The sequence below is a fragment of the Trachemys scripta genome, unplaced genomic scaffold (genome assembly GCF_013100865.1).
Source record: "Trachemys scripta elegans isolate TJP31775 unplaced genomic scaffold, CAS_Tse_1.0 scaffold_26, whole genome shotgun sequence".
In the NCBI taxonomy this organism is placed as follows: domain Eukaryota; kingdom Metazoa; phylum Chordata; order Testudines; family Emydidae; genus Trachemys; species Trachemys scripta.
In genome coordinates, this window is record NW_023260511.1 from 702,270 (window position 1) to 727,258 (window position 24,989).

Genomic DNA, 24,989 nt, shown 5'->3' on the forward strand with positions numbered 1-24,989 from the left:
TACTCTGCTGTGTAGCTACACAGGCCAGTCACAAGCCCTACATTAGTTATACGTTTGGTGGTGGGGGTGTTTCTAAGAGAAAAATGAATGTGTGAGACAGGATGGATTTTTTCTCCCATTAATATCCACCCAGCAGCTCCCACTTTGACAGTTTTTGTCAGATTTTTTAAGGATTTTCATGCTGGGTAAATGACAGCTGAGCTCTTGAAAATCTTGAAAACCTAACTGTGGAAACTGATTTCTATTGAAAATCTATAACACAAATATCCTTTCCTTAACAGCCTAGTCAAATAACAGTATTTGCCAGAAGTAACAAAAAAATCATTTGTTGTTGAAAGCAAGTAATTAAGATGGCAGCTCACAAAGTACAGAGTAAAAACTACAGTTCAAATTTTATTGGAGAGAAACTTGGTGTCATAGGTTCACAGCCATAAAATGAATAACAGTGCTGTTTTAGAGATGGCACCACAGAATTAATATAGAGGCAAAATGTAATTCAAATTCATTGATGGGAAATTTGATTTCAAAGATACATTAGGATAAATGAGTGGCAGTGCCACTTTCAACTCATTCATCTTCTCTTAAAGAACAAATTCTCATTGATGTTTTTTTGTGGGAATTTTTAAAGAATGGATAAACCTCTCCTGAGAATGAACAATCATTAAATGTGAACAACACAGACATGTCAGTTACATTGAAAAAGGTCACCTGCCCCTCTTGGTAACTAAGGTAAACTCCAATTTTCTCTGGCTTTTTTTGCACCTTGACCCAGGTCCATGGATCAGTTTTTGCCCAGTAATCTCTCCCACTCCAACCCAGATCCCAGAATCCCTCTTTAGGGGACAGGAAAAGTTTTCCTTTTCTCTCTATTGATTTTACGGCCACTCCCAGGTCCCAGTCATTGCTGCTTCTGACATCGACCTCCCAGTAATGCTTTCCATCAGAGAATCCTTCAGAGCCCAACACAGAGACAGTCGAATCGAACCTCTCTGGAGTTGCTAGGACTGTTTTAGGTTGGGTTTCATGAGTAATTTTCTTCTTATCCTCAGAAATGGAGAGGTTGGGGTGGGCTGTGTCTGGATTAAGTGTGATGTCATCTGCAAAGAGAGAATGTAAGAAACCCTTGTCTAATTGCAGTATAAACTGAAACATGGGAGATATGGCTTGTGGGCCAATTCCTGCTGTCCTTACTCAGGCAAAGTGCCTACTGATAACAGATTTTGTTCTCTTCTGACAATTTGGTTACACTGAAATATTTCAGAAATATGATATTTGATAGAACAGGACTCAAAAATGGAAGGGATATATTTTGCCAGATTCTGATACAGGTTACACTGGTTGAAGAAACTGAATGAAAAAAGCCTGAGATGAACTGGAGTAGGGCCTCAGATTTCATCTCCATGATAGCAATATGTTCTGTTTCTAGTGTAACCCCCAAGGAGATTACATAGATTCCTGGAGCTCTGTCTGCTGGCAGCTCAGGGAGGAGGAGCCAAGGCAAACTCAGAGTCTGCCCGGCAACCAACAGGGAGTGAGATGCCCCTACCAAGGAGGTCAGGAGAGGGGAGAAGCCATTTTGGAGAGTGGGGAGCTGGTGAGTCCCAGGCCTGCAAGCAGGGTTCCCCCTGAGAACTGGCCTCTAGGGACCTGACAGCCGATCCCTCACCTGGGTCTTCCTTCCCCACGGATGAGTCCCAATTGGTAGCGTTTGCTGAGAAATTTCCCCAGCCAGGCTGGGTTCACCTCCAGCTCCCTAGGTGAGACTAGTCACCACATGGTCAACTCTGCTAGTCCGGGGAAGCTGCCTGCTGAGTGTGTGACTGGAGGGTGGGCTAGGAGGCTACAGTTTGGATGTTAGGGTAGTTGTATAACCTACACCTTGAGCCCTGCACCCCTTTGTGGTGTGGGGAAATCCTGGGACCGATGCAGCCTGATTCCTGCTTGAGGAGGATCCCTGACAGCAGACAGCAGCCCCTCTGCAGTGACTGAAGAGTCCAGCATCATCTTCAAACGTGAAGATCGTTCATGGAGTTTGTGAGTGCACCATTTTTTAGTTAGTTAGTCAGGGAATTTGTTTTGGGGACCCCCTACTCCCTGAACTGTGTCCTCAAGCCAGGGAGTAAGGGGTTGGGGATTTTATAACCTGCTGCTTATTATACCTGTGGAGGGATTCACCACCTCCTCCCACTTGTGGGTCTTTTGGGCTGTACTGAACCCAGTCAGCCACACTGCTAAACCACCACAGAGAACTGTATGGGTCATCAAGGGCCACAGCAAAGTACGCGTGCCAACAGGACACTAGTTTTACACTTGTTACATCAAGTCACGGGTATTTTCAGTGTGGGCACCGGTAACCCTAAAAATAGTGTTTCACCCTGTTATGTTGTATTTGTTGCCTGTTTAATATAATTATTGTGTTGAATATATTTTTATGTGTTGTGTTATTTCTTGGAAGTCTCCAACTATCTGGCAAGTAAGTGGGGATTACCCTGTAGTTAGAATTTTCCGCCCAAGCTGCCCTGGTGACCCTGCCAGGAAGGAGCGAGGGGGGGTGGAGGCACCACCAAATAATTTCATAGAAAGAAAAGGAAAAAGATTCACCCTGCTGAGTGGGTGGTGGGATTCAAAAGAACCCAGACCTGTCCATCAAAACCTGGAAGCGGATTGCCATTAAAGGAGGTAACCAGGTGGAGAAGGGTGCTACACTAGTTTTTTTTTAAACTATGAAGATGATTTCTCATTACCAGGAAAAATGTGTATTCTATTACCTGCGTACCTGTGAGTCCTTCTCCATTCTGAAATGAAAGTGAGAAACAACACACATTGAATTCGAAGAGGCACATACTGCTGATTTTCTGCCTTTGGGCAGCAGAAATGCCCCAGGTTGAGTATAACTGAGGATGTCAGACACAATACAGAATGATTTACTTGTGCAGAAAAGAGAAAGTAAAGCACACTAATGGTACACACACACTGTGTTTATTGTACTGTTTTGGGGACCATTTGTGGCTCTTGTGGAGTCATCAGGTCTGTTCCATGCTTCACTCACTCCTCAGCTTGAGACAGACAGCAGATTACTAGGAAATAGGTGTGGTGAGGCTTGCAGTGTGAGGGACTGCACTGTCTCTCCCTGGAGCTGCTGGCTTCCCTGCTATGAGAGAGCTGAAAATGGGCTGCAGCAACAAGGAAGATAGGGGAGGAACACAAGAGAAAGGCCTGATCCCTTCAAATAACCAAGAGGGGAGTGAGTTTAAGGGTGGTGAGGGGAAGAGTGGATGAGACATAAAAAATATCATTGCACAAAGATAACCAAAGTAATCAGATGTTTGTGTGATAATGTTGTACCTGTACTTACTGATATTTCAACTGGGTGACACCCTTCAAAGTCTAATTGACTTAGACCTGCCAGCTCTGTGGGATTTCAGATGACCCCTAATTTGCAAGGTCTATGAGATTTCCCCATAAGCCATAGGTTTTCAGATGTTTCTGTGGGGTAACCCCACTCTGATTGGCTACCAGCCCAACTCCTTTGCTTGCAGCCAGTCAGAGCTGCTGCATATACTGAGAGACAGCCTTTTCCCTCAGGTAATGAAGAAGCCTTCTCCCTTCCCATCTCCCTGTACCAAAAAGGTGAAAGAGCTCCTGAAGTCCTCAGCCCTTTGATCACTGTTCCTGCTAGGAAGAAGCCAATCCATATTGGCTCTGCTACTTCTCTCCCTTCTAGCTCCACCAAGCCCCTTAGGTCAGGAGTGGAAGTGAAGACATTCCCCCTCTACCAGCTCCTAAAGACGTGCATGTGCACCCCTCAGGCCTGGCCAGGGCTCCTACATCCTTCAGATTGGCAGGAGTGTGTGTCTTGCCCTCAAGGGAGGCAGGAGGGTGGTGGTGGAGAAGACACAATTGACAGGTACACCAAAAAATCAGCAAGGGTAATAGACAGTTCATATTTTGAATGTGGAATACCCACAAACAGTCACTGTCTCAAAGGGTGTGATTCTACTTCCATTGTTGATGTCATTGGCAAATTCCAAATCACATCATTGGAGACACACTGTCAGGGACTAACTCCTTTCAAAGACATGTAAGGACCAATTTGGGGTGAAATTAATCTCTGGATGGAGAAAGCGCTAGGACTATGCAGCACAAGATACTCATATATGCCCTATTTTGAAAGGATAGGTAGGGATTGAGTGACACATAGCCCATTGCATAAGTGAGATTTGCACCCAATGGAAGCAGAAATTGGTCTGCAGCATTCATCTGTCCATCCTAGCAAATGTTATCAAAATAATATTCTAACAACAACAAAGATCCTTCAGTTCCCTTATTTCCAATTGTGAGAACTTCATTTTGTATTTGCATCACTTTTCCACCATGGAATTACATTAACTTTTACATTCAAGGAATCAACACACACTTACTCAGTTCTACTTGGAGTTCATCTGCAAAGAAAAAAATATTCTTTTAATTCACACACGCCTTGTGAATTTCAGTTGGGTTAACTAGCAGATATTATGCCTCTCCCCAGAAGTTTCTAATCTGATACCTCACACCAATTATGTTGCAAGAATCCAAACCAGACTCATAGAATCATAGAATCATAGAATATCAGAGTTGGAAGGGACCTCAAGAGGTCATCTAGTCCAACCCCCTGCTCAAAGCAGGACCAATTCCCAGCTAAATCATCCCAGCCAGGGCTTTGTCAAGCCGGGCCTTAAAAATCTCCAAGGAAGGAGACTCCACCACCTCCCTAGGTAACGCATTCCAGTGTTTCACCACCCTCCTAGTGAAATAGTTTTTCCTGATATCCAACCTGGACCTCCCCACTGCAACTTGAGACCATTGCTCCTTGTTCTGTCATCTGCCACCACTGAAAACAGCTGAGCTCCATCCTCTTTGGAACCCCCCTTCAGGTAGTTGAAGGCTGCTATCAAATCCCCCCTCATTCTTCTCTTCTGGAGACTAAACAATCCCAGTTCCCTCAGCCTCTCCTCATAAGTCATGTGCTCCAGCCCCCTAATCATTTTTGTTGCCCTCCGCTGGACTCTTTCCAATTTTTCCACATCCTTCTTGTAGTGTGGGGCCCAAAACTGGACACAGTATTGCATATGAGGCCACACCAATGTCGAATAAAGGGGAACGATCACGTTCCTCGATCTGCTGGCAATGCCCCTACTTATACAGCCCAAAATGCCGTTAGCCTTCTTGGCAACAAGAGCACACTGTTGACTCATATCCAGCTTCTCGTCCACTGTGACCCCTAGGTCCTTTTCTGCAGAACTGCTACCTATCCATTCGGTCCCTAGTCTGTAGCAGTGCATGGGATTCTTCCGTCCTAAGTGCAGGACTCTGCACTTGTCCTTGTTGAACCTCATCAGGTTTTTTTCGGCCCAATCCTCTAATTTGTCTAGGTCCCTCTGGATCCGATCCCTACCCTCTAGTGTATGTACCATGCCTCCTAGTTTAGTGTCATCTGCAAACTTGCTGAGAGTGCAGTCCACACCATCCTCCAGATCATTAATAAAGATATTAAACAAAACCGGCCCCAGGACCGACCCTTGGGGCACTCCGCTTGAAACCGGCTGCCAACTAGACATGGAGCCATTGATCACCACCCGTTGAGCCCGACGATCTAGCCAGCTTTCTATCCACCTTACAGTCCATTCATCCAGCCCATACTTCTTTAACTTGGCGGCAAGAATACTGTGGGAGACCGTATCAAAAGCTTTGCTAAAGTCAAGGAATAACACATCCACTGCTTTCCCCTCATCCACAGAGCCAGTTATCTCATCATAGAAGGCAATTAGGTTAGTCAGGCACGACTTCCCCTTCGTGAATCCATGCTGACTGTTCCTGATCACTTTCCTCTCCTCTAAATGTTTCATAATTGATTCCTTGAGGACCTGCTCCATGATTTTTCCAGGGACTGAGGTGAGGCTGACTGGCCTGTAGTTCCCCGGATCCTCCTTCTTCCCTTTTTTAAAGATGGGCACTACATTAGCCTTTTTCCAGTCATCTGGGACCTCCCCCGGTCGCCATGAGTTTTCAAAAATAATGGCTAATGGCTCTGCAATCTCACCCGCCAACTCCTTTAGCACCCTCGGATGCAGCGCATCCGGCCCCATGGACTTGTGCATGACTCATCCCCCTACTGTAAAAAGTACCAATAAAACTTGTCACTGCAATAAAAGAAATCCTGAGTATTGTCACGGCTTTAGAGATGCTGCACACGGCCTCTTTCTGGAGTCCAAACACATGCATGAGACTAATTAAAAGATTATTAGGAAAAATATTTTTGCTCCCATACCTCTAACAGGGAACCTGCACAGCTCTTTATAGATGTTTTACCAGTATAGTCAGTTTAACAGAATTATACTGAAGAAGAACCAATTCAAAGTTAGTTTTTTTTCTGTTTTGATATTCTTCTCTTCTTGCAGTCATTTGTGAGTGCGTGTGTTTAATGGGTTAACAAATACTCACAAACGTTACTTTTTAACAACTCCCACAGCCTTCAATATGAAACACCCCATATATTTCAGTCAAACACACTCCCAACTGTTGTCCCTATGCCCAATACCCAACCAGATTTATCTCCCAACCATGACAGACCTCTGAATAATCCTCACCCCATGAAGAGGAAATCCCCAAATTCTCTTAGCATGGGAAACTCTACTGACTCCTTCTCTCCCCATGGAAATTGCTCTCACAACCCGTCATTCCCATCTGCTAGACCCTTTTCATCGACACACTGACAATCATCAATCTCTTCTGTATTGATAGTTCCACATCTCCCACAAATATTATCCATCCAGACATCCTCAAAGCAAGAGAAGTCAATGGGACTTAACTGTTTTCTTTCTGGAGTCTTCCTGAAAAAGAAAAACAAATAGAAAACCACGTGCTTAACCCTGTACTTCCAGTTTTGTCTCCATAGCATACAGAAATAATGTAATATCCAGAACGAAGACAAAGTTTGGTAATTTATAAAATACAATAAGTACAGAAATAGCAAGAATCAAAGCCAATACCACGGCGGATTCTTAGATTCCAATGCCAGAAGAGACCACCGTGATTATATAGTCTGTACCCTGGGATAAGACAGACCACAGAACTTCCCTAAAATAATTCTTAGAAACCCTAGATAAATCTTTCCAATGTTTAATTACGCTCAATGTTAAAATGTACTTCTTATTTCCAGTCTGAATTTGTCTAGTTTCAGGTTATAACCACCTGACCATATTATACCTTCCACTATTAGATTGAAGAGCCGATTAGCAGAGAAATGTATAAGACGATCCAATTGAAGTTGAAATTGGGACAATTCAGACAGGAAATTAGAGCTGAGTGGGAATTTTTTCAATGAAATGTTTTTTAGTTGAAAAATGCTGATTCATCAAAACTAAAACTGTTTGAGAAATAGTGTTCCGTTCACTGAAATTGTCAATCAAAAAAAATCTTAAAAGAAGGTTGGAGATTTAAAAAACATCCCATTTCAACATTGTTGTACTGAGAAGTTTTGAATTTTAATTTGAAAGTAAAGACATTTATTTTGTTTAGAAATTTTAGTAAATATTTAGTAAAATTTAGTAAAAACTAAAACGGTTTTGAAAAAGGAAAACACTTCAAAGTCTAAAAAAAGAAAAGAAAAATCATTTCAAATTTATCAAAACAAGACATTTCAATTAACCTGAAGTGAACTGGGTGGGGGTAGAGGGCTTTTGGTTTGTGAAACGTTTCAAGAGTTCAACTGTTCATCCTGATTCAGGATGGAAAAATGTTTTGAAATGTTGAAAATTCTAATGGGACAGGAAAACCATTTTCCACCCAGCGCTACTACTAACAGAATAAAATAAAAGAGAATACATTGATAAAGGGCTGTACTTTGATAAAGTTTGAAAACATTTGTCCTAGCTCTTGTAAGGTGAGGATGGAGGTCATGAGGTGAAAAGGTAAAGAATGAGTCCCCACCTTCTAACACAACCCACCATCATCGTTTCATTTTTGTTAGGAGCAGGAGTGTCTGGTTTTATACATTCTGATGATGCACGTAAGGAATGTGATGATGCCTTCAGCCCTTTCCTCTCAGTACTATGCTAGGAAGGAGGCAATCCATGTTGGCTCTGCTACTCGATTTCCCCTCCCTTACTCCACCAAGCCCCATAGACTGGGAGTGGTAATGGAAACACTTCTCACTACTAGCCCCCAAACACATGGGGATGGGAGGAAGAGATTCATTGCTGCACCCTTCAGGGGAACACCCTGGTCAGGGTGACAGGGCTTGCAGGGGCTCCAACACCCCTGAGGTCTGGCAGGTGTATGTTTATATGTCTTGCCATCCCCAGACCACAAAGCAGGATTGAGAGGAGATAACCGAGAGATACAGTAAAACAAAAACAAGAAAGAGTACTAGATGGTCTATATTTTGTCAGCAGGACACCCACACACATTCACTATCTCAAAGGGTGTGCTGTTACTTTCAGTATTAAAGTCAATGGCAAATTGCAAATCATATAATTGATGACACATTGTCAGAACCTCACTCCACCTATATTCACAGACATGTTATGAAATACATGATTTAGGGTGAAATTCATCCCCGGAGAGAGAAAAGAACTAGACCTGTGCAGCACAAGGTACACACCTATGCCCTATTTTGAAGGGCTAGCTGGGATTTAAGTGATGAATAACCCATTCCACAGGGGAGATTTTTCACCCAATGAGAGCAGGAATAGGGCTGTAGCACCTATATATGTATATCCTAGCAAATTCTAGAAATATAATATTCTAACAAGAAAAATCATTCACTTCCTGTGTTTGTAACTGTGAGAACTTAATTTCTATTTACATCTCTTTTTTTCAGCATGGAACTGAATTGACATTTACATTTGAAAAGTCAATGCAAAACTTACCCATTTCTATCTGGAGTTCATCTGCAAAGCAAAAATAACTTTTTAATATTGACATCATTTTAATTTCTTTTGGGTTAGTGAATATTATGCCTCCCCTTAGAGGACTGAGGGGTCAGATATGGAGTGAGCAAGATTAATGGTTTTGACACATGCCTATCACAACATGTGTTGGGGGGGAGGGATAGCTCAGTGGTTTGAGCATTGGCCTGCTAAACCCAGGGTTGTGAGTTCAATCCTTGAGGGGGCCACTTGGGGATCTAGGGCGAAATAAGTACTCAGTCCTGCTAATGAAGGCAAGGGGCTGGACTCAATGACCTTTCAAGGTCCCTTCCAGTTCTAGGAGATGGGATATCTCCATTAATTATTTATGTGGGGTACCTCATCCAGTGTGCTAAATGCCTCAACAACTGTATGGGTGAAACCAGACAATCACTACATTCTCACACAGGAAAATGATAACCATAAAGACACCTTACCACCTGTGGGTGAACATTTATTTACTAAACAATCCCTCCATATCTGACCTCTCAGTCCTCATCCTCAAAGGAAACCTGCACACTTTCAAAAGATGAGCCTGGGAGCTTAAATTCATAACTTTGCTAGGCACTAAAAGTCCTGGTCTTAATAAAGACACTGGATTTATGGGTTATTACAAGAATCTGTAAGCTAATAAGCTCCCTTTTTATCAACTGCAGAAATGTTAATGGGCCACTTCACTTTGAATGTTCTCTTACAGTGTGTGTTAACCATTTATGCTAAACAATTTGTTCCACCTTGTATTTAGCTGTGACGCTCTGGGTGGTTTTCCCAGACCTGAGGAAGAGCTCTGTGTAAGCTCAAAAGCTTGTTTCTCTCCCCAATAGAGGTTCGTCGAATAAAAGTTATTACCTCACCCACCTTGTCTCTTTATTCTTTTTACTCATTCTCGTGATGCACAGGCATGTGCAAGAAGCATGGCATTGACTAGATTTAGAGGTGATCTCACTAGGTCCACACCAACTGAATCAGGAACTCATCTGTTCTGCAGGTCCTCCCATCTCTCCCAGCCCTGTGCATGGTCCTCTAGAGCACTGGGAGGCAGTTTTGGTCCTGAGTCTGCAGTTGGTTCTAGGTAGGTGAGACCTGTAACCCTGCAGAGTCCAGCTGATGGCAGTGGAAGTCTGCACAGGTGTGAATGTTGACAGCAGAGATCCCATTGCAGGATTGGGGACATGGGGGGAGAAAATGAAGGAGGAGGATCTCTTTTGATAGCTCAGTGGCCTGCTAAACCCAAGGTTGTGAGTTCAATCCTTGAGGGGGCCATTTAGGGATCTGGGGCAAAAATCTGTCTGGGGATTGGTCCTACTTTGAGCAGGGGGTTGGACTAGATGACCTCCTGAGGTCCCTTCCAACCCTGATATTTTATGATTCTATGATCCTGAGGTGGTGTGGAGGCATTCTGCCAAGTATGTGTGACTAATGTGGATTTTCTGTAATATTTTCATGACTGATATGTGTGGAGGTGACTTGTGGAATCCTCATTTGACTTGGGATTGCTACCCGGTGTGTGCAGAAGAGTTAACATGCTGCTCCTGGGGCAGAGCAGGAGACATGAGGTGTATGTCTCATGTAACTGTTTGGGGTGGTTTGAACGGGTCACTAAGAACAGTCTGAAACTGACCCATATCAATGGAGGCTCTGGGAAGACAAGGGGAACCCCAATGATTCAATAGCTGGCACCTAAAAACTGGAAACTCCAGCAGATGGTACGTGTGAGCTCTGCATGGCTTTGCAGAGGAGCACTATGAACCAGGAGGTGACAGGAGGTGAGGCTAAGGCCTGACCTTTAGAGAGACACAGGAGCTTATCTGAGACTGGGAGACAACAGGACAGAGATACAGAGAGGAAACCAAGATGATTCCTTCACAGCATGATTCAAGGGAGCCCTGGCTTGGCCAGTTTGGATGATGTCTTAACCTTTGCTTTTCTATGCTAATCTAATGATTTCCTGATGTTGTGTTCCAGCTGACTAATAAACCCTATGCAGTTTTGAAGAGGATGCGGGTGTCACTGCAAATACCTGCTGAGGTGCCGACAGAGGTCTGTCTTAGTTGAACTTGGTGGTCAGAGCTCCCGGTGTGAAATAGGAGCGCTGGAGCCTGAAGGCTCAGTCTCAGAGGCATCGAAGCCATGTGGCCTGCCCTTGTGGAATAGTCCCTTGGGGGTCTGACACATTAAAGGGGTGCTCCCAGGAGACTGTATGCAGACTGTGTCATAGCACAGATCCTGTAAATCACTTACTCTAGTTAATTCGCTTAAAAACTAAGCGAGGCCCAAAATGCAGGGCATCTCTCTTTAACAGAATAGCCCACTCTGGATGCTCAGTGTGTGATTTTCAACAGTTCAGAACTTGGCTAAATCTAGAGCAGGCTTCTCTAGAGCAAGGCTGTACAATCCTCAACAGTAAGGAATTAATATTGACATGCTGCAGTTTCAAATTGCAGATTTCAGCCCTCAGCCATTTGGATCTTATCTTTTAAAAAAGCAGGTACATAAACTGGAGTTTCCACAGATCCCTAGAGGTCTTAGTGCTCCTGAAAGTAGGACTCTGTCACATAGGAGGCCATGCTAATGCCACATTTTATCATTGAATAATAGAAATGTAGGGCTTAAAGGGACCTCAAGTGGTCATCTAGTCCAGCTCCCCTGAGCTGAGGCAGGGCCAAGTAAACCTAGACCAACCCTGACAAGTGCTTGTCCAACCTATTCTTAAAAACCTTCAACAATGGGAATTCCACAACCTCCCTTGGAAGCCTACTCCAGAGCTTAATTACCCTTGTAGTTAGAAAATTTCTCCTAATGCGGAACCTAAATATCCCTTGTTGCAGAGTAAGCCCATTGCTTCTTGTGTTACCTTCAGTGGACAGGGAGAACAATAGATTGTCCTCGTTATAAAAACCTATAATATATTTTAAGACTGTTATCAGGTCCTCCCTCATGACTAAACCTACCCAATTTTTTTAACCTTTCCGCATGGGTCAGGTTTTCTAAACCTATTAGTTGTGTTGTTCTCTTCTGGACTCTCTCCAATTTGTCAACATTAATGCTAACAAAGAGGTTTAAATTGTGTGTGTGTTTGAAGAAAGCAACTTTCTACAATTAGCAACCTAATCTAGCAAAATAGTGTGAAAATTAGCAAAACAGACAAATCTCTAGTTCCAGAGGGATTCACTATGTTAAAATCTCAGCATTTCCATAAACCACCTCCTTCCACTGCAGTGGCAGATGTCTTCAACTGGCATACAAAATATCCATTTGCCTGCACCTTTCTCTTGTCTCCATATGACCAAGTGAGATTTGACCTGGCTGAAGGGCAAATAAGATTCTGGGAAACCTTACCTTCTTCATTTTCTTTCCCACCTATATGAAGAGAAAGAAAGAGAGAACATTTCTCATTGGTTAAACAGAAGTGCTTCTCAGCTCCATCCCCACACACATACACTCTCCTAATGTGCCTGATTTTGAAACCATTCAAGAGATTAATGGCAAATTCCAATCTGACACCCTTGTGAAGTCCATTCTAAAAAATTCCCAACCAGACTCAGCTCCCAACCGTAAAACTCCCTGTTACTACAATAAAGGAAATCCTGAGCATTACCACTGATTTAGAGATCCTACGTGTTATCTGTTTCTGGAATCCAAACACATCCCGTGAGATAAATAAAAAAAGATTATTAGAGAAAACATATTTCTAAGAGTAAGTTCTTCATATCTCTTTATACATATATTTCAAGGGGTGTTGTGTGGTGGGGCTGGCTTTCCACCAAGGGGAATACGAAAGGTGGCTTTGAGACACAGATTTCAGAGGGAATTTCTTACAGACCTGAAATTAAAATGGATTCCTGTACATTTGCTGAATGTTTTGGACACACAGAAAACAATAAAAAAGAAACAACAATGGCAAAATATATTGAGGAGGAATCCATTCAGAAATCCTTTTTTCTGCCATGATGTTTATTTCTTATTGTAGCCTCTTTGTGTGGCACAAGGAGACTGGTCTCTGGGTCTCCCATTTTCCTAACCACCAGGTTATGGAATAAGTCTTATTTTCTCTCTTTGTGGCTCAGTGACCATTTAATTGGTTATCCAAAGTGGAGCAGCTGCTTCAGGAGAGATTGAGAGAGCACCATGGCAAACTATCACATAGAACAGTGGTTACAACATTCACCTGAAAGGTAGAACTCCACAGTTAAGATCCTGTCTCACCATTAGACAGAAGCAAGAATTGAACCTGGGTCTCCCACATCCCAGGTGAGTGCACTAACCACTTGGCTAAAAGTAATAAGGGAGCAGCTATCATCCCTTTCTGTGGTGTTTCTTGCAAAAAACAGCTTCCATGCCTAGGGAAAGGTCTACGCTTAAAAGGCTGCATCTGTAGCACTTTAATGAAGATGCTCTAGACTGATGGCAGAGAGCTCTTACAGGGGTATAGTTAATCCACCTCCCTAAGGCTATGTCTACACTAGAGATGTTACAACTCTCAGCTGTATCCATGCAGGGCCGGCTCCAGGCACCAGCTTCTCAAGCAGGTGCTTGGGGCGGCCGCTCCGGAGAGGGGCGGCAGGTCCAGGTATTCTTCGGCGGCAATTTGGCGGACGGTCCCTCACTCGGCTTGGGAGTGAAGGACCTCCAGCCGAATTGCTGCCGCAGATCACGATCGCGGCTTTTTTTAGATTGCGATCGCGGCTTTTTTGTTTGTTTGTTTTGGCTGCTTGGGGTGGACAAAACCCTGGAGCGGCCCTGTATCCATGCAGCTGCGCTGCTGTAAGATCTCAAGTGTAGACGCTCTACGCCAACAGGAGAGAGCTCTGCCATCGACGTAATTATTCTGCCCCCAATGAGCGGTGCTAGCTATGTTGGGGGACACCAACACCCCTGAGCGACATAAGTTATACCGACTTAAGTGGTAGTGTAGACATAGCCTATGACAGGCAGTAGCTGTGTCAGTGTAGACATAGCCTATGAGGGCAGTATCCCTTCCCTCCACATAGTGCTGTGCACAGGAGTGGCTAGGTCAGTTTAACTACGTCGCTCAGGGGTGTGGATTATGTTCTACAAGCTCCTCCACTAAAGAAGTGAATAAAACAGGCAGAAACTAAAGCAAAGAACTTGCACATGCACCATCTGCAGAATGGTTTGCTACCAAACCTTGTGGCTAAACCTTTCCAAATAAGGGCTTGCCTACATATGGAAGTTATCTTGGAATAACATAAGGTATGAATTTAAAGCTCTATAGCTATTCTGGGGTAACTCCCCCTATGGACATTCCTTTTCCAGAAAAAAATGGCCTTTTCCAGTTTAGCTTAATCCACTTCCAAAATAGAGCAAGCTAACCTGGAAAAAAAGCATGTTTCCCCTCCAGAATAGAAGTGTCCAAATGGGGAGTTGTTCTGGAATAGTTATGCCTGTCATCCTCCCCATGTAGACAAGTCCAAATACTAATTGTTTTCCTTGGCAATAGATTGAAAACTTCTCACCTGAGCAATACTCTATTTTATGTATCTGAATGAAAACTTGTCTGCTTCCAGTATACCCAGCACGTAAGTTTCACAGATTCCCTATGCCACAATTAGTCACATTAAGCCTTTTCTGTACATATGCCTGTGGTACATGCTTAGCAGGTCTCTAGTATGTTCCTGCATTCATTTTACATACAGGGCACCATTAAAGGTCACAAACCTCCCAAGTTGTTAAAGTGAGTAAAATGTTATTGTTATAGTGAAGGCACATAGTTCTACGAATGTAACTGTCCCGATACCAATTCAAACTTACTCTTCTTATTGTCCTTTCCTTCTAGAAAAGAAAAAAAAAAGCCTCATGTTTAAGTACATTCACACATCACTTCTAATAAAACATAGACAAACCAATACCATGGCTTGACTACAGACTGTAATTTGTCTCCTTGCAAATCTATTGATCTACATCCACACACAAAAGTGCTTCAATCCACTGTGGGGTGCGTTAGGTAACATCACAAATTGTCCTTCAGTCTTCAGGGGAAAATAGTTATTGTGACTGAATTGTTTCAGTGCTGATGTGTATGGAGCTACATGCACAAATGTTGCAAATAGTCCACCACACCACAAGGGGGTGGCATTAGTAATTTGGCTTCACAGCTGCCTTATCTGGTGAACCTCTAACAGATCACTGGTTGACAACCTCCTCTTACCCTCCCTGGCCATACCCCTAAGCCATCCCTACCTCCACAAAAAGTCCCCTACTTCCACTAATGTCCCTCCCACCACCCTCAAACATGAACTATCACAGGGAAGGGTGGGGGTTCTAGAAGCCCCTAATAATGTGACCCCTGAACTGCCCTCTCATTTGTGACACCTGCAGGTCTTGGAGAACAAAGGGACCATGGGAGAAGAAAGGGCTAACTCATGCACCTGGTCCTCTCTGGGGATACAGTGTAGGGGGGGAAGGAAGGAAGGACGCATGCTCGGTCATGTAATGGTTGTTCTGTCTAGGTGAACAGTTAGTGCACAGCAAGCTGGGATGTAAATCCACAGTGCAATAGCCAGCCATGTATTAAATGTCCGTGTACACTCTGCTGGCACACACTAACAGTCCCCTAGTGGACACTGAACAACTCCTGCTTCAAAGCAGAGCACATCAAAGCATATTAGGGACTCATTAGTGTGTGCCAGCAGGGTCCACATGGACAGCTAATGCACTATCGATTTACACCCCAGCTTGCCATGCATTAACTGTTCATCCAGACAAGCCCTAGTTTGCCAACCTGGTGGGGAAGTGAAACACATTGTCTTCTATACAGTACATCTAATTCAGGCTGAAAGCACCTCAGGGATGGGACTGTGTCTCCTCCGCAGGACCAAGGAGACTATCCCAGGAAAAGGAAGACATAATGATAAAATCATCTGTGAGAGAAAACGGTGTGACATCAAAGCAGACGTACTGTCAACTATCTGAGACATTTCTTAAAAAGAAAAAACATCCAAATGTTTAGATTTGTACACACTGTTATTTTCAAATGTATGCTACAGAATAAAATTACTGTCTTTGGGAGGTTCTGAAAGGGGCAAAATAGATGGTGGATGCACATCCCAGTTTCCTGAACCCCAACACATTTTGGAAGCATCAGTTAGAAACCAGAGACTGAAATTAGTGTTGATCAAAAATTCTCTCTTGAAACTGGTTTCCAGTGGAAGATTGGGTTTCCAACAAAATGATTTTTTTTTTGCAAAGAGTATCTGCTTAACACAGAAAACATGATTTGTCATAAAACAAACAAAAATATTTAGTTGTATCTGAAAAGTGAAATATTTTGGAGGAGAATTGCTGGGAGTTGTGATTCGGTTACCTCATGTCCCCATTTTTTTATATGGTCCAGATTCCCCAACTGGACTATATTTACCAGGATGCCAGTGAGACCATGATGCACAGGCTGCACTTACCAAGAGGGGTGACCATGATACATCAGAGGACATGTAGTCTATAGAGGTGAACTTTTCTATAGAAAAAATGCCATTTGGAACCACCTCTACCTGAGACTCAAAAACCAGACTGGGTTTATCGACCATGATGTGTCAAACCCTACACAGTATTAGCTCAGAGCCATTGCTGCTCTAACCTACACAGCTGGTGAGGGGCCCTATAGGGCTGGAGCACAGGTGGGCTCTGCCATTCCCTCAGTGCACACTCTTGCTCTCAACAAAGCCTTTATACCATTGGCTGTAAGAGCTGGCTGTGCAGCCAGGATAATTATCCCGGAGGCCAGACACCTCCCTAATTTACTATGGGTGAACTAATCAGGATTAAAAGAAAACTCAGCAGAAAACAAATGGCTCTTGCTGCATGTGGAGTAGTGACAATGGAAAGTAACTACACAGGATCACTCCTAGAGTGTTATTCTGTTTGGTGTCAATGTTCAGGAAGCAATGGAAACTTACCCTCCACTTTTTGGTCAGACTCTGAAAGAAAAATCACCAAATCATATTTACAGTTTTCTCACAAGCATTGCTTTCAACTGAGATGCAATTCCCAGGGTGAAAAATTGCTGCACATGCATCTCTCAGTCCGCACTGCCTAACCATCTCATTCTACCTTACCCCTTGATTCATGGTCTGATCCAGCTCCCCTCACTGGAAATGCTGCAGAATCAGCATTAACTGTCCAATGAGAGTCCCAACAAGCTCTTTTAAAACTCTTTGACCCAAGTTACCTGGATTGACTGATTGAAATTTTCTAATGTTAGTAGCTTCTGTTTAACTTTCTACAGAGAAACTAGTTGAATGCAAAAATGAAGAGACATGTAAGCTGTCCTGTCACAGTCCCACCAAGGGGGTGCCTTAGCCCTGTCCTGGGGGAAACCTGCAAAAAGTTTGAAGGGAGTACAGAATCCCTGGCTCATTCAGCTCTTGGACTTCTTTGTGAGTTGAGTCTACGTATAACTGACTATCTTTACATGTAATGTATATGTATAGCTACATATATAAAAATGGCCAGTTGTGGTGGTGGTTTGGGATCTGATGTGAGAGCTGAATACTTTTCTGCATAAACTGGACTCTTCCAATGAACTCCACTCTCTATGGACCACCTTTCAGTTATTAATAGGATAATAGGATCACCCTTTTCTTCCTCAGGACTATCTGGAAAATAAATACATACAGTCAAACTTTCTATAAATGCACTGTGCATGGGCAAAAATGTTCAGCTGTGCGCTCACAGTATGGTGCAAGACTGGGTTGAGTGCTGAGGGGGATTTTCCAAAGCAGTGGGTCAGGTTTTTCAAAGTCCCCTGAGCACTCTCCATCCTGTACAGTCCCTGAGGGTGAGGCTAGGGCATGCAAAAAGTAATAGATTCCCTCCCGAATCATAGGCTTCCAGTCTTGACAGTTACTATTGTGCCTGGCCACAATGCCATAGACACGGCATGGAGAGAGAATGGATGTTGACTGGATTAGAAATTGCTGCATCTGCAGACCAGGGTTCTATGCACACAGGAATAGGTTAACTAACAAAGATACAAGATTCTGTAGCCCAGTAGTTAGAGTACTCATCTAGGAGGGGGAGACCCAGGCTCCAGTCCCTTTTTTGCTCCAGTGGCTGTCTGATTACCCAATAATGTTCAAAAGATGGGCTAGAACTATATAACATGAAATTGTACTAAGCTATCAGCTTCATAGTGTTCAGTGGGTTGTGTTAAACCTGCTAAAGACTGTGCGACCTCCACCCCTCATTTAAAATGGCACAAGAGACAGCTAAACAGCCCCACAACAAAGGGAGGATGAGAGCCTACCCAGTAATTTGGAGTTTATGGGCAGAGACCTCGAAGGGGCATTCACTGTCTTTGGGCCTGTCTACACTACAATCTTAAATCGACCTATGTGAGGTTGACTTACAGCCACCACAGTAATTACTGAAGAGCGTGATGTCCACGTTACCCTCCTTCTGTCAGTGGTGCATGTTCTCACCAGAAGCACTTGCACTGACTGAAGATGTGCAGTGCGGGGGCTCAGAGCCAGGGCTCTCAGCTCCACATAGCTCCCCACTGGGAGCCCAGCTGCCCCCCGGGGGTTTTCCCCTCTGCACTCACAGCTGAGAGTGGGGGGCAAGATGGCTGGGGCTTCTTGCCCCCAGCGGGTAGATTTGCACCTAGTGTCTGGTCAGCTGTCGTGCTCCTTGCCCAGAGTGGGGAGCTGGGACCCAGGAAGCAGCACAGCAGGAAGTGGGGAGCCTGGATGTCAGACCAGCTTGCAGTGGAGACCCAGCAGCAGCCCAGCTGAGGATCTGGGAGCCAGTTTTCTTGTCCAGCAGAGCCGTGAAATTGACAAGACAGACAACAGCTATCGTAAGGAACACAGTGTCTACACAGACACTGCATCTCTCTGACTACACTGACATAAACTGTATGCCTCTCGTGCAGGTGGAGTTATTAGTTGCTGGAGTAGGGCACTTACATCGGCAGGAGGAAGGCTGTATTGTAGACACTGACATAGGCAACATAAGCTGCCTCATAACGACCGAACTCTGCAGTGTAGACCAAGTCTCAGTGAGACAGAGGCTCTGTGTACACTATGGACCTTATAGCAGCACAGCTGTGCTGCTACAGCCATGCCACTGTAAGGGCTCCAGTGCAGCCACTCTTTGCTGGCAGGAGAGAGCTCTTCTGCCAGCAAAATAAACCTACCCTCCACTGTCAGCGGTAGCTTTGTCAGTGGGAAAGCATCTCCCACTGACATAGCTCTGTCCACACTGGCGCTTTTTTGTTGTAAAACTTTTGTTGGTCAGGGGTGTGAAAAAACACATTGCTGATGAACAAAAGTCTTATGTAGACATAGCCAGAGACAATACAAGAAGAGGCAGAGAGAGTCACAGCAAGCAAGACAAAAACAGAGGGAGAAAGCCAAAGAAACGCAGCTCAGAAGCATAGTAAAGTGGCCCTGAGATGAAGCTTTTTTTCCATACAGAGTGCTGGATGGAAAGGCAGGCTGGCAACAGTAAACAAAGGAACTGTCTCCTCTTTTTGTTACTCTCTCCATTCGGAGAAGCAGGACTTTGTGCACTCCTTGTAAATAAACAAGATACCACCAAAGAAAATATCAGACTTCATTGTCAATTTCTATTCCACCTGGTACATCCCCAGAGCCAAAAGCTTTGGCTGACCACTCAGGTCAAAATGAAAAGTAATAATAACAACAGTTACAGTCCAAGAGTGGTTGTGTTTGTCTTAGTAACAAAATTAACCCATGTTAAAAAACATTTACTTTCAAGAACTGTAGATTCAGATTACGGTATGAATTGTTGCCTCTCTATTGTCTAATCCTTTGCAAAGATTGAGAAATACAGCCTTCTAACTCTTCTAGCAGTCAAATAATTCATCAGTTATTCTATTGCAAATTTAGAAACAATCCTGGTGTATCAGGGTACTATGTGAAAAAAGGGATGGGTGGTGAAATGAAATAGTATAGGTTTTATACAACACAGTGTATAATGTTTAATAATATCAGTGTAGACTTACTCTTTCTCTTTCTCACTTTCTCTGCAAAAAGAAGGCAACATTTCAGTGCGTGAATATTTTTGTCTATACAGGGTATAGATAAGGTTTTCTATGGAAGTAGGAGTTGGATATGGAACAAGCTATTTGGAAAATCAAAGGAAAGTAGTATTGGAAGCAACCTGCTATGAGCCATCAACTCCAGGACTTACTCAGTTCTTGATCTGAATTCTGAGGCCTTAAANGGGGGGGGCAAGTTGGCTGGAGCTTCTCGCCGCCAGCAGGTAGATTTGCACCTCGTGTCTGGTCAGCTGCCGTGCTCCTTGCCCCAGAATGGGGAGCTGGGACCCAGGGAGCAGCACAGCAGGAAGTGGAGAGCCTAGGTGGCAGCGAAGCTCAGAGTGGAGACCCGGTAGCAGCCCGACTGAGGATCTGGGAGCCAGTTTTCTTGTCCAGCAGAGCATGAAATTGACAAGACAGCCAACAGGAACATAATGTCTACACAGACACAGCATCTCTCTGACTACACTGACATAAGCTGTATGGCTCTCATGCAAGTGGAGTTATTAGTTGCTGGAGTAGGGCACTTACATCGGCAGGAGGAAGGCTGCATTGTAGACACTGACATAGTTAGGTCAACATAAGCTGCCTTATAACGACCGAACTCTGCAGTGTAGACCAAGTCTCAGTGAGACAGAGGCTCTGTGTACACTATGGACCTTATAGCAGCACAGCTGTGCTGCTACAGCCGTGCCGCTGTAAGGGCTCCAGTGCAGCCACTCTTTGCTGGCAGGAGAGAGCTCTTCTGCCAGCAAAATAAACCTACCCCCCATGAGCAGCGGTAGCTTTGTCAGTGGGAGACCATCTCCCGCTGACATAGCTCTGTCCACACTGGCACTTTTTGGTTGTAAAACTTTTGTTGGTCAGGGGTGTGAAAAAGCACATCCCTGACCAACAAAAGTCTTATGTAGACATAGCCAGAGACAATACAAGCAGAGGCAGAGAGGGTCACAGCAAGCAAGACAAAAACAGAGGGAGAAAGCCAAGGAAACGCAGCCTGGAAGCATAGTAAAGTGGCCCTGAGATAAGGCTTTTTTCCAGACAGAGTGCTGGATGGAAAGGCAGGCTGGCAACAGTGGACAAAGGAACGGTCTCCTCTTTTTGTTACTCTCTCCATTCGGAGAAGAAGGACTTTGTGCACTCCTTGTAAAAAACAAGATACCACCAAAGAAAATATCAGACTTCATTCTCAATTTCTATTCCCATTTGGTACATCCTCAGAGCCCAAAGTTTTGGCTGACCACTCAGGTCAAAATGGAAAGTTATACTACAATAACAAAAATTAAAGTCCAACAATGGTTGTGTTTCTCTTAGTAACAAAATTAACCCATGTAAAAAACCATCTACTTTCATAAACTGTAGATTCAGATTATGGTACAAATTGTGGCCTCTCTATTGTCTACTCCTTTGCAAAGGTTGAGAAATACAGCCATCTAACTCTTCTTGCAGTCAAATAATTCATCAGTTATTCCATTGCAAATTTAGAAACAATCCTGGTGAATCAGGGCACCATGTGAAAAAAGGGATGGGTGATGAAATGAAATAGTATAGGTTTTATACAACACAGTGTAAAATCTTTAATAATATCAGTTTAGACTTACTCTTTCTCTTTCCCACTTCCTCTGCAAAAAGAAGGCAACATTTCAGTGCGTGAATATTTTTGTCTATACAAGGTATAGATAAGGTTGTCTATGGAAGTAGGAGTTGGATATGGAACAAGCTATTTGGAAAATCAAAGGAAAGTAGTATTGGAAGCAACCTGCTATGAGCTATCAAGTACAGGAAAAACACTGGGATATCTCATTTTAAGCTTGAGTTAGGTCTTCTTTTTCTGCATGGAAGTGTTTCCTGAAAAGAAAGGAGCATAAAGATCCTGATAAAGGGAAAATCCTGATGCATTCTTATCTATATAGTTGCTATGGCACATCCATAATTAAAGTTAACGGGGATGGGGAGAGATACTGCACTACTTACATGCCTCCACTGGGACCAGGGATCAACAAAAAGCCAACAGACAGAGAACAGGAGAAGAGAAAAACTTTCTTACTCATCTGGCTGCATCCTGATTAGCCTTGGGCTCTATGAAGGCTGTACTAGGGTGTGAAGAACCTTTTCACTGATCATTTGTTTATGGAGGGAGTATAACCTCAGATAAGGGTGGATGGTGGGGCATGGACTTCGCTTGCCGCTAATGCCCTCCTCATCCCACTCTAACGAGTTGTGTTTGGCTCTTCAACTGTCCCATGAGAGCATTAAGGGGCAGCCTTAATGCTCGCAAAGAGATGGCGGTGAGGGGGCTGGAGAACCTGGCCGATGTGGGATTCTGGAGGATTGTGACACAGAGCCTGGTGACTTACTCATTAATTTCTTGAGAGATTCTGGAAAAGAAAAACACTCTTTAAATACCCGCACATTGTTTTATCTAAACTGCATAGTTACAAAATGTAAATGATTTTTATTACAATCCAGATGTCCTGAGAAATAAGCTCCAGCTCAATCAACCATTATAACACACTGTCAATTGTTAAGCTTACAGCATTTCTTCATTAAATTGTAGGATTTGCTGCACTAAAATCCATAGTTTGATATGTCCCTGTGATTCACCAGCAGTTTACGGCTAAATTTTTAAAGGTAATAAACTGCCTATCTCCCATTGATTTCAATGGGAGTGAGGTATCTAAATGTCTTTAAAAACTGACCCTTAGTCCTCTAAACAAAATTCACAGTTATTGATTTTAAAACCCAATGTCGAGCTGTATTCAATGCGACTATGTTCGATCAAGGCATATGTGGTTCTGTTCATGGGATCAGACTCTAGGCTGTGTCAAATGTAAGCTGCTACGAATATTTATGTGGACAGGATGATGTAAAGATTAAAAAAAAAAACAATACATATACGTATATCCAGTTGAGATAAACTGCTGAAAAATCCATGCAGACTTACTCATGTCCTTCTCGACAGTTCCTGAAAAAAACCCAAACACATTGAAGTGTCAGCACATTGCTTTATCCAAATGATGTCATTATAAAATGTAACCTGATTTTGTCAACTAGAAATTGTCCTAAATGATAAGCTACAGAAGAACCATACTTGGGGGATTTTTACTAGATAATAATAAAACATTATCACCATACACTCCTATTATGAAGGCGCACTGGTTCCAAAATAGTTAAGGGTTGAGATAAGCTCATTTTTTAAAAAAGGTGATTTTTCCAAGTGCTCTAAATTCCATATATGATGTCGATGGTGCTTCTGTGTGTACCTTAAAACCCAATGTCGAGCTATATTCAATGGGACTATGTTGGATTAAGTCATATGTGGTTCTGTTCATGATATCAGACTCTAGGCTGTATCAAATGTAAGCTGCTACAGACATTTATGTGGACAGGATGATGTAAAGATTAAAAAAAAGAAAATAAATATATGTATATCCTGTTGATCTTCTCTGAGTTAAACTGCTGAAAAATCCATGCAGACTTACTCATTTCCTTCTCGACGGATCCTGGAAAAAAAAAATAAAAAAACACATTGCTTTATCCAAACAATGTCATTATAAAATTTAACCTGATTTTGTCAACTAGAAATTGTCCTAAATGAAAAGCTACAGAACTTGGGGGATTTTTACTAAATAATAATAAAACATTATCGCCATACACTCCTATTATGGAGGTGCACTGGTTCCAAAATAGTTAAGGGTTGAGATAAGCTAATTTTTTTTAAAAAGGTGATTTTTCCAAGTGCTCTAAAATCCATATATGATGTGGATGGTTCTTCTGTGTGAACCTTAAATGTATTTCCTGGTTTTCAGACGTTTAAGTATAGTTTGCACGTGACAATGGGATGGAATGGAATGGTACGAGACACTGTGTGCATTCACAAAATTTTTGGTCAGTGAGTAGTGCTCTTCCAGTGTCATAGTATTTTTATAAAGATGGGTAAAAAATTATATCCTCATTTCACAGAGGTGTAAACTGAGGCACAGACAGCAGAAGAGATGTGACTGTGGTCATATAAAAAGTGTGTGTCAGAGCCAGGAATAGTTTTCTTGTCACTTCACTGGAGCTGGGTAAATACTGTAAACTGTGAACAACATATTCTTGCCTGTATACCTATCCTCTTACAACAATGAATTCTTTAGCTGGAACTGACATTTGGGTTGACCATGATTCACACATTTCCATGCAGCAGATGTTTTGTCTTTGGGTTCAATATGAGCTATTAGGGTAGGCAGCAGGTTATAAACTTAAGCCCCCATGAAACTCAGTACAACCACCACCTCTTTCTCATCATTCAAACCATTAACTGTTATATACACTTCCAGTCTTTCAATAAAGGGGACTGGTCCTTTAATGAGCCTGCAAACAATTGCATTTTCCCAAAACAGCCAGGCATTTTTAATTGTTTTCCCCACACTGAGAAGTTGTATGCCCAGTGGATCCAGTTTCCTTTTACTTCTACTTTCACTAGGCCTCTCCAGTCACTCTCTGTTTCACAGTGTTCCTAGATTAGGAGCCCAGCCTCATTGACATTTATTGTGACTCTTGCTCTTTGCATAACAATTGCAGTATGGAGAAACCACATGGTACAGCTGGGTCCCAGATAACTCTGTTTATGAAATATAAACATGCAAGCAATGTCTAGATGCATACATACTGCTGCTCTGAGTGGTCTGTGGTTGCTTCAAAATTATAGAACATGGTGAGAAACACCAGAGGGCTCACAGAGAATTTAAAGGGATGCTACCCTATTACTACACACAATAATATAGGCATATCAAAGTAATATAGCATTGCCAACACAAAAGATTAAAAAATCACAACCAACCCTCCCACCCCCTCCGGCAAAAAAACAAAGAAAAACACAACCCTCAAAGGAGTTATTCTATTGCAAATTTAGAAACAATCCTGGTGTATCAGGGTACTATGTGAAAAAAGGGATGGGTGGTGAAATGAAATAGTATTGGGCTTATACAACACAGTGTATAATGTTTAATAATATCAGTTTAGACTTACTCTTTCTC

General features: G+C 43.0%; 1 protein-coding gene across 1 annotated transcript in view; it reads right to left on the bottom strand.

Annotated features, from left to right (window-relative positions):
* Positions 1–310: 310 nt before the first annotated feature.
* The window catches only part of LOC117870308 (butyrophilin subfamily 2 member A1-like), a 34,189-nt gene continuing 9,510 nt past the window's right edge, over positions 311–24,989 (bottom strand). Inside the window, exons 6-17 of the mRNA XM_034757411.1 lie at positions 23,451–23,471; positions 22,913–22,933; positions 22,326–22,346; positions 19,933–19,953; positions 16,862–16,882; positions 14,707–14,741; positions 12,288–12,468; positions 8,910–8,930; positions 6,849–6,869; positions 4,422–4,442; positions 2,769–2,795; positions 311–1,097 (exon numbers count right to left, since the gene is read on the bottom strand). Of these exons, the coding sequence (XP_034613302.1) occupies positions 568–1,097; positions 2,769–2,795; positions 4,422–4,442; positions 6,849–6,869; positions 8,910–8,930; positions 12,288–12,468; positions 14,707–14,741; positions 16,862–16,882; positions 19,933–19,953; positions 22,326–22,346; positions 22,913–22,933; positions 23,451–23,471 (941 nt within the window). The 3' untranslated portion in view covers positions 311–567. The remainder of the gene's footprint in view (positions 1,098–2,768; positions 2,796–4,421; positions 4,443–6,848; positions 6,870–8,909; positions 8,931–12,287; positions 12,469–14,706; positions 14,742–16,861; positions 16,883–19,932; positions 19,954–22,325; positions 22,347–22,912; positions 22,934–23,450; positions 23,472–24,989) is intronic.